The sequence below is a fragment of the Piliocolobus tephrosceles genome, chromosome 19, assembly GCF_002776525.5.
Source record: "Piliocolobus tephrosceles isolate RC106 chromosome 19, ASM277652v3, whole genome shotgun sequence".
Classification (NCBI taxonomy): domain Eukaryota; kingdom Metazoa; phylum Chordata; class Mammalia; order Primates; family Cercopithecidae; genus Piliocolobus; species Piliocolobus tephrosceles.
In genome coordinates, this window is record NC_045452.1 from 23646220 (window position 1) to 23663152 (window position 16933).

At 47.7% G+C, this 16933-nt stretch overlaps 2 protein-coding genes across 7 annotated transcripts in view; both read left to right on the forward strand.

Moving 5' to 3' along the window:
• The window catches only part of SEPTIN3 (septin 3), a 429247-nt gene that overhangs the window by 199060 nt on the left and 213254 nt on the right, over positions 1-16933 (forward strand). The gene's annotated exons all lie outside the window — the stretch shown is intronic.
• The window catches only part of MEI1 (meiotic double-stranded break formation protein 1), a 97637-nt gene that overhangs the window by 77544 nt on the left and 3160 nt on the right, over positions 1-16933 (forward strand). Inside the window, exons 22-28 of the mRNA XM_023222291.1 lie at positions 834-938; positions 3419-3529; positions 3921-4081; positions 6607-6688; positions 6876-7051; positions 15106-15187; positions 15967-16073. Of these exons, the coding sequence (XP_023078059.1) occupies positions 834-938; positions 3419-3529; positions 3921-4081; positions 6607-6688; positions 6876-7051; positions 15106-15187; positions 15967-16073 (824 nt within the window). The remainder of the gene's footprint in view (positions 1-833; positions 939-3418; positions 3530-3920; positions 4082-6606; positions 6689-6875; positions 7052-15105; positions 15188-15966; positions 16074-16933) is intronic.

Sequence of the window (16933 nt, forward strand, 5' to 3'; positions counted from 1 at the left end):
TTCCTTCCTTCCTTCCTTCCTTCCTTCCTTCCTTCCTTCCTTCCTTCTTCCTCCTTTTTCTTCTTTCTTCTTCTTCTCTTCTTTTCTTCTTCTCCTCTTGTTCTTCTTCTTCTTTTCCTCCTCCTTCCTTTCCTTCTCCTCTCCCTCCTCCTCCTCCCTTCTCCTCCTCCTTTCTTCCTCCTTCTCCTCCCCTGCCCCCCACAGCCTTGACCTCCTAGGCTCAAACAATCCCCCAACCTCAGACTCCTGAGTAGCTGGGGTTATAGGCATGTGCCAGCATGATGGCTTGTCTTCTTACTGTGTCCTCACATGGCGGAAGGGGTGAGGGAGGGAGTTTCTTTCAAAAGGCCACTCATCCCATTCATGAAGATTTTGCTCTCATGATTCAGTCATCTACCAAAGACCTCACTTCCTAATACTATCACGTTGGGAGTTAAGATTTCAGCATGAATTTTGGAGGAACACAAACATTCAGACCATAGCGTCCTGCCACTTTCTGGCTGTGGGACCTTGGAGAAGTCACTCAGCCTCTCTGAGCCTCAATTTTGTAAATGCAAAATAGGAATAACAATTCATGCTTCACATTTTTTTTTAGTGGGATTAAATGAAATAATGAATTCCTGGTACCAACCTATGTCTGGCACTTAGTTTATCAGTCACATCTGTTCCTAATGAAGAAAGAAATAGGAGTAAATCCCAGCAAAACACCTCACCCCTTAGGAAACAGAAAACTTTGAACCTGTTATTAAGGGCCATTAAAGCAGGGGAGGGTGTCTGACCTTCAGGTGATCTGAACATCAGGATTCCTGCCTAGCCCTCCTTGTTCTTCACAGCCTCGGGGAACCTACCATTGCTGCTGAGCCTCCTCTCCCTGATGCAGCTCAGGAATGTGTCAGAGCAAGAACTGGACAGCATGGCCATGAAGCTCCTTCACCAAGGTGCCCTGGCTGCTTGGGATAGCGCTCGAGGGTCCAGGGCTGGATGTGCAGTGGGTGCTCACTAAGTAGGCTGGTGTTCTTCTTTCTTCTACTCTTTCATCCCTTTGGAAGAAGCTAGTAGGTCAGTCTATCCCTAGGGTTTTCTTGCTAAAGGACCTATCAGGGCTTTCTCTGCTTGTTCTCTGGGAATGTTTGGGAGACACCTCACCTCTGCAAAAAATCAGCATTATGAGGCCAGGTGGGGGGCGGTGCTCATGCTTGTAATCCCAGCACTTTGGGTGTTTGAGGCAGGAGGAATTGTTTGAAGCCAGGAGTTCAAGACCAGCCTGGGCAACATAGCAAGATCCTGCCTCTATAAACGGCCAGGTCTGGTGGCTCACACCTATAATCCTAGCACTTTGGGAGGCTTAGGCAGCGTGTGTTTACGCTCAGGAGTTCAAGACCAGCCTTGGTAACACGGTGAAACTCTGTCTCTACAAAAAAAATACCAAAAATTAGCTGTACGTGGTGATGCAGACCTATATATAGTCCGAGCTACTTGGAAGGGCCGAGGCAGGAGGATTGCTTGAGCCCAGGACATCAAGGCTTCAGTGAGCTATGATCTCACCACTGCACCCAGCCTGGGCAATGGAGTGAGACTTCGTCTCTAAAACAAACAAATCAGTGTGTGACAGGCACAAGCTCTAGAGTCAGGAAGGCCTGGGTTTGATTCTCAGCTTAGTCACCAGCAATCATCTAGTCTCTGTGAGCCTTAGGTTCCTCATAGGTAAAGTAAGTAGTACTTTCCTAACCTAGGGTTAAGATAAGGAATACTTACCTAGTTAGGTAGAGAATGTCACATAGTGCTTGACACACAGTAGGCCTTCAACAGATGCTATCCATGCAGATTCCTTTTTTCCTGGCACAAAGTCAACTCTCCACCTCATCCTACAATTGACTCAGATCTGATGATCCAGTTCACAGTTCTTCAGGCTTCTTTCTTACACCCCAAACCTCCTTGGTTTCTCAACTCATGATGCTGTCGTCACTTCATAGGCAGCACCTGCAGGAAGATTTGCTGAGGGAAGCTTGAAATGAATAGGAAAAATGATGTGTCTTCAGTGTCTGTGGACCGCCCCAGGTCTTCTAGCCACAGGTGAAGATGTGGCACCTTCCCTGCCCGGAGCCCAGTCCACCTCATAAGAAGATCAGTGTCAGATTCAAAAAAGGCCACTGGGGACACATTGCAGATGGCCTCAGCCTGGTGCCAGTCATCACCAGCCTGTCTGTGAGATCACAGCTGACACTAAGCTAGGAGGGAGATCTGTGTGTGACAAACTCAGCCTTCAAAAGAGCCTCTGACAGGGAGTAGCAGGCTGAAACCCACATATGAAATGTAATAGGACATTTACATATAATCCTTGAGCACTTCTATATGAGAGCAGAGAGTAGAGGACTGTGGTTCGGGGTGGAGATACTGTTGTGGGAGGGAGCCGAGACCTGCTTGTCTGGGTGACCACAGAAGTCAGGGTGTGATGTAGCTGCCAAAAAGTGAATGAAGATGTAGGTAGGTTTCATATTAGGATGGGGATAGGGAGATAGGAAGTAGGAGTTCCCAACAGTAAAGGGATATGTTCTATAGATGTCTACAGTATAATGTTGCACTGATGAGTCCTGGGAGAATGCAGAAGCAGCATCTAATCCTGCCTTGAGAGGTTAAGGAAGACTTCAAGGGGGAGATTAACTTTGAGCTGAATCTTTTTTTTTTTGAGACAGGGTCTCACTCTGTCACCCAGGTTGAAGTGTAATAGCATGATAACTGCTCCCTGCAGCCTCTGTCACCCAGGTTGAAGTGTAATAGCATGATAACTGCTCCCTGCAGCCTCAACCTCTCGGGCTCAGGTGATCCTTCCACCTCAACCTCCTGAGCAGCTGGGACTACCAGTGTGTGCCACCATGCCCAGCTAATTTTTTGTATCTTTTTGTGGAGAGACGAGGTCTCACCACGTTGCCCAGGTTGATCTCGAACTCCTGGGCTCAAGCAATCCACCTGCCTCCGCCACCCAAAGTGTTGAGATTACAGGCGTAAGCCACTGCACAGGCCTGAGCTGAATCTTGATTGCTGACGAGGACTAGAGGTGTTAGCCAAATGAAGTGATGTGAGAGAGGGGATGTGGCAAGTGCAGGGAACTGCACTTCATTCGATGGTTAAAGTTCCCTTGGGAAGGTGGTGACGATGTTCAAAGGATCCCTTTGAATTCCTGAAGTCTTTCTGGCTAATGTGCAGCTGTAGGATGCTTGCCTGATGTTTGTCTAGATGGAAGGTGTGAATGTGCCTTAAGGTTTGTCACTGTGTTTCTTTCCATTGTTGTAATATCAGGGATACTTAGTTTGTGCTTGCTCCCCAAGACTGACGTCTGAAATAGCCAGTCACAGGCTACCACCTGTGACAAGTGTGAGTGTTGTGCGACAGGCCGCCTGGGGCCTCTCATCTCTTGCAGTAAGCAAGCTGTGTGGGAAGTGCAGCCCCACTGACGTGGACATCCTGCAGCCCTCCTTCAACTTTCTGTATTGGAGCCTTCATCAGACCACACCCAGCAGTCAGAAAAGAGGTACAGGGGCCCGGGCTGGGATAGTGAAGAGTGCTGGGCAGTCTGTGGTCCTCTCTACCTCAACTTTTTCATCTTAAAAAAATGAATAGGGTTCTGTGTGTGTGGCTGGTAGTCATAAGGTCCTTTCTGGCCCTAATAACCTGAGCTTCTGTTATATAAGCTGGGTATATATATATATATATATATATATATATATATATATATATATCCTCAGGCTCTAAGGGTCCCAGCTTATATAAGCTGGGTATATATATATACCCAGCTGGGACCCTTAGAGCCTGAGGATGATCCTCTGTTTGTGAAGCCCCCATCAGGTGCTAAGCACCATGGTGGCACTTAGCTGAAACTCCTCTGTAACTCCAGTGGACCCTGCCCTGCCCACCCCCTGCAGCTGCTGCAGTGCTCCTGAGCAGCACAGGCCTGATGGAGCTTCTGGAGAAGATGCTGGCCCTCACCTTGGCAAAGGCAGATTCTCCCAGGACTGCGCTCCTCTGCTCTGCCTGGCTGCTCACGGCCTCCTTCTCTGCCCAGCAGCACAAGGATAGTTTGCAGGTTAGTCTCTAACTCCTGTGGCTTTGAGGCATGGGGTGGCACTCAAAGGAGTGTTGAAGATCCTGAGTTCTGGTCCCAGCTCTGGGGCTTATTAGCTGTGACCTTGGCAAGGTATTTACCCTTTCTGAGCTCAGTTTCCTTACCTACAAAATGGGGAAAACATCTCAGGGTTGTTGTGAGGTTGGTTTATATTAATCCACTTAACACAAGGTTTACCTATACTCCAGGCTCTATTCTTGGCACAGAGGAATAAAAAATGAATATAGCATGTGTCCTACCCTTAGGGAACTTGTAGTCTTTAAGCAAAGCCTTGACAGATAAGACTGTACTCAGCAAAGATAGTGGGGAAAGGCGTTCCAGGTAGAGCAAACAATATGAGCAAAGGCATGAAGCTGCACAAATTCAGGACATGCTCTGTATGTTTAGGGAGTGGTGAGGTGCTCTGTGTGACGAGAATGTGGGGAATGAATGGAGCAGAACAGACCAGACAGGGAGGCAGAAGCCAGCCTGCAACCTTGAAGTGTATCATGGCAAGCTGTGGAATGCCGCACATGGTTAACTGTCATTATTACTGTTCGAGAAAGTGATGCAGGGAAGAGAAGAGCAGTGGACATATCCACAGAGCACCCCTTTCCCCTCAGCCCCTCCCTCTTGTAGGGCCTTGTCATCACAGTGACCTGCATGAGCTCCTCTGTGGGCTGCTTCTCATGGAAACCATCTGCTAGCCTCTGCGGTATCCTCACACTGTGCCCAATACTGTGCCAATCTAGTGATGGGCACACAGAAGTGACATCAGTTTTAAACTTTGGCCTCTAGAGGGGCAACAAGCTGTGGTAAATCTATGCTCTGGCAAATCCTGCAAGTTGTTACCTGTGGTTGGTTTAGGACAGAAACCTTTCCTAATTTTCTGTGTGAGGCTGCGGGGCTCATCCAGCTGTCTGCAGTCACCTGCCTAGAAGAAAACTTGCATTTTGTCCTTGGCTCTGCCCTGACCCTCAGCTCACACCTAGGCAATTACCTGCTCCCAGCTACCTCCAGTGCCCTAACTCAGGCCTGATCATTTGTCCTCCCCACTAATGTGACCTAGTTACAATCTCCTGGCCACCCGTCTCTTCCCTCCTCTGCATGTCCTATCATTGCAGCCACAGTCTGTCCTCACATCCCTTCTGCCCAAGCTCCTAAAGCAGCCTTTTTGTCCTCCTCTAGGCCTGGCCCTCTGCAGCCTTACTTTCTGCCATTCCCACCCACCTTCCCTGTCCTCTGGTCAGGCATTTGTGCTTCTCCCAGTCAGCTGTGCTCCTTCACATCACCATACCTTTTTTTTTTTGTCTGTTTTGTTTATAATTAATAGACTTCATTTTTAGGACAGTTTTAGATTTATAGAAAAATGGTGCAGGTAGTACAGAGAGTTCCCATATAACGCTCCCCCCCAACTCCCCGACACACACACACACACACACACACACACAGAGTTCCCTGTTATTTTATTTTTTGAGACAAAGTTTTGCTCTTGTTGCCCAGGCTGGAATGCAGTGGTGCAGTCTTGGCTCACCACAACCTCAGCCTCCTGGGTTCAAGCGATTCTCCTGCCTTAGCCTACTGAGTAGCTGGGATTACAGGCATCCGCCACCACACCCAGCTAATTTTGTATTTTTAGTAGAGATGGGATTTCTCCAAGTTGGTCAGGCTGGTCTTGAACTCCTGACCTCAGGTCATCTGCCCACCTTGGCATCCCGAAGTGCTGGGATTACAGGCATGAGCCACTGTGCCCGGCCTGTCTTAATTTCATAGATGAAGAAAGTAAGACATGCTAAGAGAGGTGCAGTAACTTGCCCAAGGCCATACAACTGACAGGTAGCAAAGCCAGGATTATTATTATTATTTTTTTTTAAAGAAATGGAATCTTCGCCCAGGCTGGAGTGCAGTAGCAGTATCCCAGCTCACTGCAGCCTTGGCCTCCCGGCTCAAGTGATTCTCTCACCTTAGCCTCCTGAATAGCAAGGACTACAGGCACATGCTACCATGCCCAGCTAATGTTTTTGTATTTTCTTGTAGAGATGGGGTTTTGCCATGTTGTCCAGGCTGGTCTTTAACTCCTGGGCTCAAGCAGTCCTCTTACCTCAACCACCCAAAGTGCTGGGATTATAGGTGTAAGCCGCTGTACCTGACCTGAGAGCCAGGATTTTGATTTGGCCTGACTCCAGATTTTTTTAGAGTTAGGTATATAGTGAACAGAGCCAGAGACTGAACCACAGATGAGGCCAGGGAAGGCTGTCTGGTGGAGGCCAGTGAGGATGGCGGAGATTTGGAAGAAAAAGAGTTCTGCAGGTACAGACTTGATTCTCCTCCTAATGCTCCTGAAGCTAGGGCTGGTGCAGCTTGGAAGATTCTGTGTGGTCTCCTCTTGTCCCCTTTTGATGCAGTGGATATGTGGGGGGAGGTGATAGAAGAGATTTTCAGGCAGGTTATTTTCTGCCCAGGCTTCCAGAACATGGGGGTTAGCCCTTTACCCTGTGCCCTGCCAGGTTCACCAGACACTCTCTGTGGAAATGGACCAAGTATTGAAGGCTCTCAGCTTTCCAAAGAAAAAGACTGCATTGCTCTCAGGTATTGATCCACAAGTCTCTAGCAGAAGAAAAGCTTTTTTCCTCGATTTTCACATAGGACCAGCACCCTGACCAGCCTATGGTCACTCCATAATTGTTTCATCTTCATTGTCTCCCATCCTGTGACAGAGCTGGGTGGGAGGTGGGAAGGAGACAGGAACTGGGTCTAAGGAATCTCTTGTTTCCAGCTGCCATCTTATGCTTCCTGCGGACAGCCCTGCGACAAAGCTTTTCCTCTGCCCTGGTAGCCCTGGTGCCCTCAGGGGCCCAGCCACTGCCAGCCGCCGAGGACACTGTCCTAGCTCCACTGCGAACATCACAAGTCTGGTCCCTGGTCATTGGGCTGCAGAACCTCCTGGTGCAGGTAAGGCTCTTGCTGAGTGGGGCTTGCTTCTCCCAGGACAACAGCAGGAAGGGGCGGCTGCCTGTCAAGAGCCTGATATTCCTACCAGGGCTTGGAGGGTGGGTTGAGTAAGACTTTAAAAAAAAAAAAAAATTATTATTTTTAATTAATTAATTAATTTTTTTTAGACAGAGTCTAGCTCTGTCGCCCAGGCTTGTGTCAAGTGGCTTGATCTCGGCTTATTACAAGCTCCACCTCCCGGGTTCACGCCATTCTCCTGCCTCAGCCTCCTGAGTAGCTGGGACTACAGGCGCCCACCACCATGCCCGGCTAATTTTTTGTATTTTTAGTAGAGACAGGGTTTCACTGTGTTAGCCAGGATGGTCTCGATCTCCTGACCTCGTGATCTGCCTGCCTCAGCCTCCCAAAGTGCTGGGATTACAGGCGTGAGCCACTGCACCCAGACTATTTATTTATTTTTGAGACAGTTTCACTCTCGTTGCCCAGGCTGGAGTGGAATGGTGCAATCTCGGCTCACTGCAACCTCTGCCTCCCAGGTTCAAGTGATTCTTCTGTCTCAGCCTCCCGAGTAGCTGGGATTACAGATGCATGCCACCACGCCCAGCTAATTTTTGTATTTTTAGTAGAGATGGGGTTTCCTCATATTGGTCAGGCTGGCCTCAAACTCCTGACCTCAGTGATCCACCCGCCTCAGCCTCCCAAAGTGCTGGGATTACAGGAATGAGTCACCACACCCGGCCTATTTTTTTTTTTTTTGAGACGGAGTCTTGCTCTGTCACCCAGGCTGGAGTGCAGTGGCGCGATCTCGGCTCACTGCAAGCTCCGCCTCCCAGGTTCAGGCCATTCTCCTGCCTCAGCCTCCAGAGTAGCTGGGACTACAGGCACCCGCCACCACGCCCCGCTATTTTTTTTGTATTTTTAGTAGAGACAGGGTTTCACCATGTTAGCCAGGATGGTCTCGATCTCCTGACCTCATCATCTGCCCGCCTCGGCCTCCCAAAGTGCTGGGATTACAGGCGTGAGCCACCGTGCCCGGCCCACCCAGCCTATTTTTATTTTTTAAACACAGATGGGGGTCTTGCTATATTGCCAGACTGGTCTCGAACTCCTGGCCTCAAGTGATCCTCTTAACTCGGCCTCCAAAGTTGCTAGGATTATAGGCATAAGCCACCACACCCTGCCTGGGTGAGACTTTTAAAGCTACAGTGAAAGAAACAAAACTCAATTTGATTTATAATTGAGAGGTCCTGGGATCAAGATTGGCTTCAGGCACAGCTGGATCCCAGAAGCTCAGACAAGGTCATCAGACTCTTTCCATCTATTGGCTTTGCATTCCTCACTGTCAGCTTTATTTTTATGAGATAGTAGGATGACCAGCAGTAACTCCTAGCTTACATCCTCCAGGGAAAAAAGATTTCTCTTTCCTCATAGTTCCCAGAATTGAGTCTCATTAGGCTGGCTTGGGTAATATGCCAATCACCATGATAGGGGCATGGGATGCCCTGATTGGCCTGGCTTGGGTCAGTGCCCTCTCCTGGAGGCCAGGGCATGTGGTCAGCTCTCCATAGCCCAGGTGGACTGAACCTAAGAGAGGCATGGCTCCCCACGGGAAAACTGCTGCCAGAAGGAGGGGATCCAGGGCAAGCAAAAGCATGTCTACCTCCAAGGGGTTTGTGTTTTATGACTTACGGGACGCTTGTAGATTAGTGTTTATGTAGTCATATCCCGAGCCCTGACCCAATGTCATGGCCTGTGAAGGGTACTGGTAGCTCCAGGAAGATGTCCCAGGAGTAGGCCCTATGCTAAGTCAGTGGTTGCTGAGTCTTGTCCTGTGGCATATCCATGCACAAGGCTCTGTGCTCTTTAGGGATCAAACATCTATCCTATTATAGCACTTAGCTCTCTGTTTCAAGTTTCCATTTTCATATCACTCCTCCACTCCCCCCCCAGGCTGTGATATACTCAAGGGCAGAGTCTGAGTCTGGTTAATCTTTGTGTGTCCTTCCCCTTGTGGGTTTAAAGCTAATTTAGAAGTCAGGAATCAGATGAGAACCAAAACATCAGCTTTATTGCTGGTAAACATCATAGTAGAATATTGGCTGGGACTTGAACAGAATGGGCTTTTTTTTTTTTTCTGCAGTTTTTTCAAACATACAGCAATGAGAGAATTTTACAGTGAACACTCATACACCCATCATCTAGATTCTGCTAATAATATTTTATTATACTTGCTTAATCATATCTGTCCAAAATGAGCTTTTTAAACCACCCTCCTTCTTGCCAGACCAGGGTCCACAGGTGGGAAAAACTGCATTTACATTATGGACACTTAGCCAGCTGGCCAGGATCTTAAGAGTTTAAATTCATGGGAGCATAACCTTTAATACCTTAATCCTGCCCTGATGGCACGGTAGATCTTAAGCTAGTGTCTTGCCTGTTAGAGAAAACCTTTCTTGGGTGAGGAGGGCCAGTTAGGGAAATGCTTTCTCCCTAATGTTTCTAAAAGGGCTGACGTTCCTGTTTAACATTCAGAACAGGAGGTGGGGGGGAATGATTTCCTAATACCCAGCACAGAGCTTGGCACAAAATTGGCATTTGGGAATGTTTGTTGAATGGATAAAAACACAGAAATTAACATGACATGACATAATCCCAGCCATTTAGGCACTCACAGATCATAGGAAACACAAATAACTACATCTAATGCCAAAATGACCCATTAGCAGTTGAGCATTCCTAATATGAAAGTCCAAAATCCGAAATGCCCAATGAACATCTGCTTTGAGCATCACTTGAACCCAGGAGGTGGAGGTTGCAGTGAGCCAAGATCATGCTAGTGCACTCCAGCCTGGGTGACAGAGCAAGACTCAATCTCAAAAAAATAAATAAATAAAAAATAAAATAAAATACTTTTGTAGAGATGGTATCTCGCTATGTTGCCCAGGGTGGTCTTGACCTCCTGGGCTCAAGCAATCCTCTGGTCTTGACCTCCCAAAGTGCTAGGATTACAGGTGTGAGTCACTGCACCTGGCCTTGTTTTAATTGTAGTAAATTATATATAACATAAAATTTAATATTTTAATCATTTTAAGTATACAGGTCAGTGGCATTAAGTGCATTCACACTGTTGTGCAACTTTCACCATCATCCATCTCTAGATGTTTTAATCTTCCCAAACTGAAACTCTATACCCATTAAACAATTCCCCAGTCCCCTCCCCCAGCCCCTGGCATTTTACTTGCTGTCTTTATGAATTTGACTACTCTAGGGACCTCATGTAAGTGGAATCCTGTATTTGTCTCTCTGGTAGTTTTTGACTGTCTGTCTTCAACAGTCCTTGGGAAGGAGAACCCAACCTGAGAAGCTCATGACTCCCCCTGTAGAAGCTGCCTGGGCCTACCCTGCTTATAGGAGGGTATTGCTGAGGAACCTGTCTTAGCCTCACAGTCACTGCCCTATAATTGCCTAGTGAACAAGACCAACTAGCCTTTTCCTCTCTTCTCTCGCTGCCACACTCCCGAGAAATTTCCTGGCCTTCTGTGTTCAGCCACAGTGCCCCCTCTGTCACTGCCCAGGACCTCATGGCTATAGCTAAGTAGCTAAGCCTCCTTCATTCCCTTCAACCAGTTTGTTGTTTAAAGCTAGCTTTTTTTTTTTTTTTTTTTTTGAGACAGACTCTCGTTCTGTTGCCCAGGCTGGAGTGCAGTGGTGTGATCTCGGCTTACTGGGCTCACTGCAACCTCTGCCTCCCAGTTTCAAGAGATTCTCATGCCTCAGCCTCCTGAGTACCTGGGATTATAGGTGCCTGTCACCACACCCAGCTAATTTTTTTTTTTTTGTTTTTTTTTTTTTTTTTGAGATGGAGTCTCACTCTGTTGCCCAGGCTGGAGTGCAGTGGCCGGATGTGGCTCACTGCAAGCTCTGCCTCCCGGGTTTATGCCATTCTCCTGCCTCAGCCTCCCAAGTAGCTGGGACTACAGGCGCCCGCCACCTCGCCCGACTAGTTTTTTGTATTTTTTAGTAGAGACGGGGTTTCACCATGTTAGCCAGGATGGTCTCGATCTCCTGACCTCGTGATCTGCCCGTCTCGGCCTCCCAAAGTGCTGGGATTACAGGCTTGAGCCACCGAGCCACCGCACCCGGCCTAATTTTTTGTATTTTTAGTAGAGACAGGGTTTCGCCATGTTGGCCAGGCTGGTCTCAAAACTCCTGGCCTCAAGTGATCCGCCTGCCTTGGCATCCCAAAGTTCTGGGATTACAGGTGTGAATCACTGCGCCCGGTCTTAAAACTAGCTTTTTATTCATTTGTTCATTCATTTGTTCAGTGATTCATACATTCAGCAAATATTTATTCCAGTAACTCAGCAATAGAGGAAATCCCTCTCCCTTTAGCCCCCAGAATGGTTCATTCAGCTGTGTATTGAGTATCACATTAATCATATTTTATTATATGATCAGTGGTTTACATTGTCTTCTTCCACAAAACTGAGAACTTCTTTTTTTCTTTTTTTTCTGAGACAGAGTCTCACTCTGTCACCCAGGCTAGAGTGCAATGGCACGATCTCGGCTCACTGCAGCCTCTGCCTCCCGGGTTCAAGTGATTCTCCTGCCTCAGCCTCCTGAGCACCTGGGACTACAGGCACCCACCACCACACCCGGCTCATTTTTGTATTTTTAGTAGAGACAGGGTTTCACCATATTGGCCAGGTTGATCTCAAACTCCTGACTTTGTGATCTGCCCAACTTAGCCTCTGAAAGTGCTGGGATTACAGGCGAGCCACCACGCCCAGTCTGAAAACTTCTTTTAGGCAAAAATGTCCCCGGTATGGGAAGTCAGGGGAGGCTTCACAGAGAAGGTGACATCTGAACTCAGCCTTGAAAGGTGTCTAGGCAGAGGTATAGAGGGAAGGGCATTCCAGCAGGACAACAGCATGTACAAAATCACATAGTCTGAAAGTGCATGCTGGGGTGTGGGGAGTGATGAGGTAGAAAATGAGAGAAAAAGCTGGGAAGAGCCAAACTGAGCCGTGCCTCACACGCTAGGCTAAAAATCACTGTGCGAACTGTGGAAGGACGTCTGTCAGACTGTGTGTTTGAAAGTTCTCTCTCAGGCTGGGTACTATGGCTCATGCTTGTAATCCTAGCACTCAGGGAGGGCAAGGTGGGTGGATTGCTTGAGTCTAGGAGTTCCAGACCAGCCTGGGCAACACGGCACAACCCTATCCCTATAAAAAATACAAAAAATTCTCAAGCCTGTAATCCCAGTACTTTGGGAGGCCGAGACGGGTGGATCACGAACGAGGTCAGGAGATCGAGACCATCCTGGCTAACACGGTGAAACCCCGTCTCTACTAAAAAATACAAAAAACTAGCCAGGCGAGGTGGCGGGCGCCTGTAGTCCCAGCTACTCGGGAGGCTGAGACAGGAGAATGGCATAAACCCGGGAGGCGGAGCTTGCAGTGAGCTGAGATCCAGCCACTGCACTCCAGCCTGGGCGACAGAGCGAGACTCCGTCTCAAAAAAAAAAAAAAAAAAAAAAATACAAAAAATTAGCTGGGCATGGTGGCACATGCCTGTAGTCCCATCTACTCAGGAGGCTATGGGAGGATCACCTAAGGCCAGGAGGTTGAGGCCAAAGTGAGCTGTGATCATGCCACTGAGCTCCAGCCTGGGTGACAGAGTGAGACCTGTCTCAAAAGTAAAAAAGGAAGTTCCCTCTTAGCCACAGTGGGGAAGATGGGGGCAAGGGGAGTGCCTGGAGGTAAGAACAAGAGGCTATACATGCAGATGACAGCTAGGCCACCCTCATACCCATGAGGGTGGCTAAAATAAGAACACAGATAATAGCAAGTGTTGACAGGAAGGTGGAGAATGTCCACACAAAACCTTGTATCTGAATGTTCATAGCAGCACTATTCATAATAATGAAAAAGTGGAAAAAACCCCAATGTCCATCAACTGATGAATGGACAAATTGTATATCCATACAATGAAATACTATTTGACCATACAAAGGCATGAAGCACTGGCACACGCTACAACATGGATGAACCTTGAGAACATTAAGTGAAAGAAGTCAGATACAAAAGAGCACATATTATGATTCTGCTTATGAGAAATGTCTGGAAAAGGCAAATCCATGGAGACAGAAAGTAGATTAGTAGTTGCCTAGGGCTGAGTGGAGGAATAGGGGAACGAAGAGTGACTGCTGAGTATGGGGTTTCTTTTTAGGGGTGATGAAAATATTCTGGAATTATATTGCCGTGCAACTCTGTGGATATAATAAAAAAAAAAAAAACTACTGAATTATATTCTTTAAAGGATGAGTATCATGGTTTGTGAATTATATCTCAATAAAATTGTACTTTTAAAAACTGGTGTCAAGGGAGAAAAATGACAATGAAGCCTAAGCTAGAGCTCTGGGAGCTGGTCCTCCTTGACACCTCTGAGCCAAAGCAGCCTGGTGGCACCAGCACTACAAACTGAGTGCTGGTCAGCTCTGCAGAATCTTCAGCAGTTGGGAGGCCCAGTGCAGTGCAGTGGAAGATACAGTATCTAGAGTCACAGGGATCTGTGCCCAAGCCCCTGCCCAGCCTATGACTCTGAAGATGTTTAGCAAGTCACTTGTTACTAATCTTCATGTTCTCCATCTGCAAAATAAAAGGGGTGTTTTGACATGAGAACAGCCTCTTTTCCCCCAGGAATGGATCACGGTGGAGGAAAGTGTTAGTTGAAATAAGAATAGAGTGAGTGTCCAGGGTCCACCATGCTGGGTCACATGGGGTGAAGGGGCAGGTCAGTGGCAGCAGAGGGCTCTGAAGAAGGGCTGTTAGGGCACTGGAGTGATAAGGGTGGTTATGGGGATGATAAGTGTATGTTTAACTTTATAAGAAGCCATCAAATTGTTTCCCAAAGTGGGTGCACCATTTTACCTTCCCACCAGCAATGTATGAGTGCCAGCTGCTCCACATTCTCCTCAACACTTGGTGTTGTCAGTCTTTTAACTTTAGCTATTGGTAGATGTACAGGGGTACCTCTTAGTAGTTTTAATTTGCATTTCCCTAATGACTAATGATAAATATTTTCATGTGCTTACTAAAGCATACAATTTTGATGAAAGTTCCTGTTGCTTTAAAAAAAAAAAAAACAGGTTGAAACCCACTGGCTTAAGTAAACTGTGAGGCTCTTCCAGGGTCTGTAATCTATGAATCTTTTAGTGTGGCCTAGGGTCCATCTTCTTTTCTGAAACAAAGCACTCTTTTTTTTTTTTAAGATAGAGTCTCGCTCTGTCACCTAGGCTGGAGTGCAGTGGCGTGATTGTGGCTCATTCTGCTCCTGGGTTCAAGCAATTCTCTGCCTCAGCCTCCCGAGTAGCTGGGATTACAGGCCCCCACCGCCACACCTGGCTATTTTATTGTATTTTTAGTAGATACGGAGTTTCACCATCTTGGCCAGGCTGGTCTTGAACTCCTGACCTCGTGATCCACCCACCTCAGCCTCCCAAAGTGGTGGGATTACAGGCGTGAGCCACCACGATGGAGTTTCACTCTGTTGCTTAGGCTGGAGTGCAAGTGGTGCAATCTCAGCTCACTGCAGCCTCCGCCTCCCGGAATCAAGCAATTCTCCTGCCTCAGCCTCCTCAGTAGCTGGGACTACAGGTGTGCACCACCACACCCGGCTAATTTTTGTATTTTTAGTAGAGATAGGATTTCACCATGTTGACCAGGCTGGTCTCAAACTCCCAACCTCAGGTGATCCGGGCACCTCGGGCTCCCAAAGTGCTGGGATTACAGGCATGAGCCACTGTGCCTAGCCCAAAGCACTGTCTTGAATGTAGGTAAATCACACAATATAAGCACTGTGCTCTGTTATGAGGGTGAGAGATGAAGCCAACAAACATTTTTTAATTATCTACAGGGCTATAATCCCAAATCTGAAATTCTGAAATCCAAATAACTCTGAAAAGCAAATGTTTTTTCTTGGTTGGCACCAAAAGCCATTGGTAGCAAAACATGACCTGAATTTTTTTTATTTTTTTATTTTTTTTTCTGCAGAAGGACCCTCTATTGTCCCAGGCCTGTGTTGGCTGCCTGGAAGCCTTGCTTGACTACCTGGATGCCCGGAGCCCAGACATAGGTAGAAACTCTCCACATTCTCTGATGTTTCCATGAGAGAGATTAGAGGGAGCCATACCCTTCTTCCATCCTTCTGCTCCAGCCTCGCATCCCCCTGTGTGACTCACACTTGTTTTGTTTAATTCTTTTTTTTTTCTTTTTGAGATGGAGTCTCGCTCTGTAGCCCAGGCTGGAGTCCAGTGGCGTGATCTCGGCTCACTGCAAGCTCCGCCTCCTGTGTTCATGCCATTCTCCTGCCTCAGCCTCCCCATGAGCTGGGACTACAGGCGCCCGCCACCACGCTTGGCTAATTTTTATTTTGTATGTTTAGTAGAGACAGGGTTTCACCGTGTTAGCCAGGATGGTGTTGATCTCCTGACCTAGTGTTCCGCCCGCCTCAGCCTCCCAAAGTGCTGGGATTACAGGCATGAGCCACTGCGCCTGGCCTGTTTTGTTTAATTCTTTTAGCAGCACTGCAAGGGCAGTCATGCCTATTATACAGATGAGATCAATAAGGTTCAGAGAGGTCAAATGATGTGCCCAACCAAGGTCACAATGCTCTTAAGTGGCAGAGCCCTTCTTACTACCTGCCTTCCACAATCATGGTGTATATAGTTTCACTGAGCCAGCCAACATAAGTGGATTAGAAGCCCAGCGAAGAAAGAACCCTCCTTGGGTCAGCTTGTCCAGTGCCCTGCTTTTAACTGGGTAGCCCCTTTTTAAGCCAACAGGAGAAAGTCCTCTTGAGCAGTGTCCCAAGGCAAGGCCTTGGAAGCATTAACAACCCAGTGTTTCTTGAAGCTCTTCACGTGGCCTCCCAGCCTTGGAATCGGTTTTTGCTGTTTACACTGTTGGATGCTGGAGAGAATTCCTTCCTCAGACCTGAGATTTTGAGGCTCATGACCCTGGTAAGTGCAGAAAGGATATCCTGTAGTCTGAGGAGTGTCATGAGCTGGGTGGTGCTAAAGAGGCCAGGGTCTCCTTACTTCAGGAAACCCTAATCCTCAAAGAAGGTGGAAGGGCTGGGCAGACCTTCACCCTACAAGAGGCCTGCTGAAAGAATTCCCCTGAATGCCCATATCTCCTCATTCCAGGGAACCCCGACACCCTTTCCCCTATTTCTCTCATGACATGTTGACCAGGGCCTGTCTACCACATGCCAGGTCTGCTAGATACTAAGGACATCAATCAACCAGATACTCTGCCTTTAGGGTCTTTCAGTCTAAAGAGGAGGATAGACAAGTAAATTAGTAATGTAAATATGACACTACAAGTGTTAGAGTAGAGGAGATGCTAACTGCAAGGCACACAGTAAGTGCCCCTTGAATAAATAACAAAGCAGTGAGCCTAAGAATGACAGCGAAGTGGATCAACAAGTATATCAGTGGTTGGTGTAGGAACAAAGAGGAAAGAGTAATTGCTTCTTAGCAGTGGAGGAAACATTTTAGCTGTGGCTTGAGAGATTAATAGGAAGAGGAGGAAAGGTATTCCAGGTAGTGAAGTAAGAACAATAGGTACAAGAACACATGGTGGTATGTCAGGGGAGCCACAGGTAGTTCATTTTGGCCCTGAGTGTTCAGTGCAAGGTTGGGGAGGAGGGAGCCAAGGCCAAAGGGGTCAGGAGGGCCAACTCCCTCAGGATCTCACAGTTTGCCTTACTTACCCCACTTCCCCATGACACAGCCCCACCTCTGCCCACTAACTCTGAGCTCCTTGAAGGCAGGCAGGTTCTGTGGGCCTCAGGACAGTGTCCCCTAAAGTTGGGGCA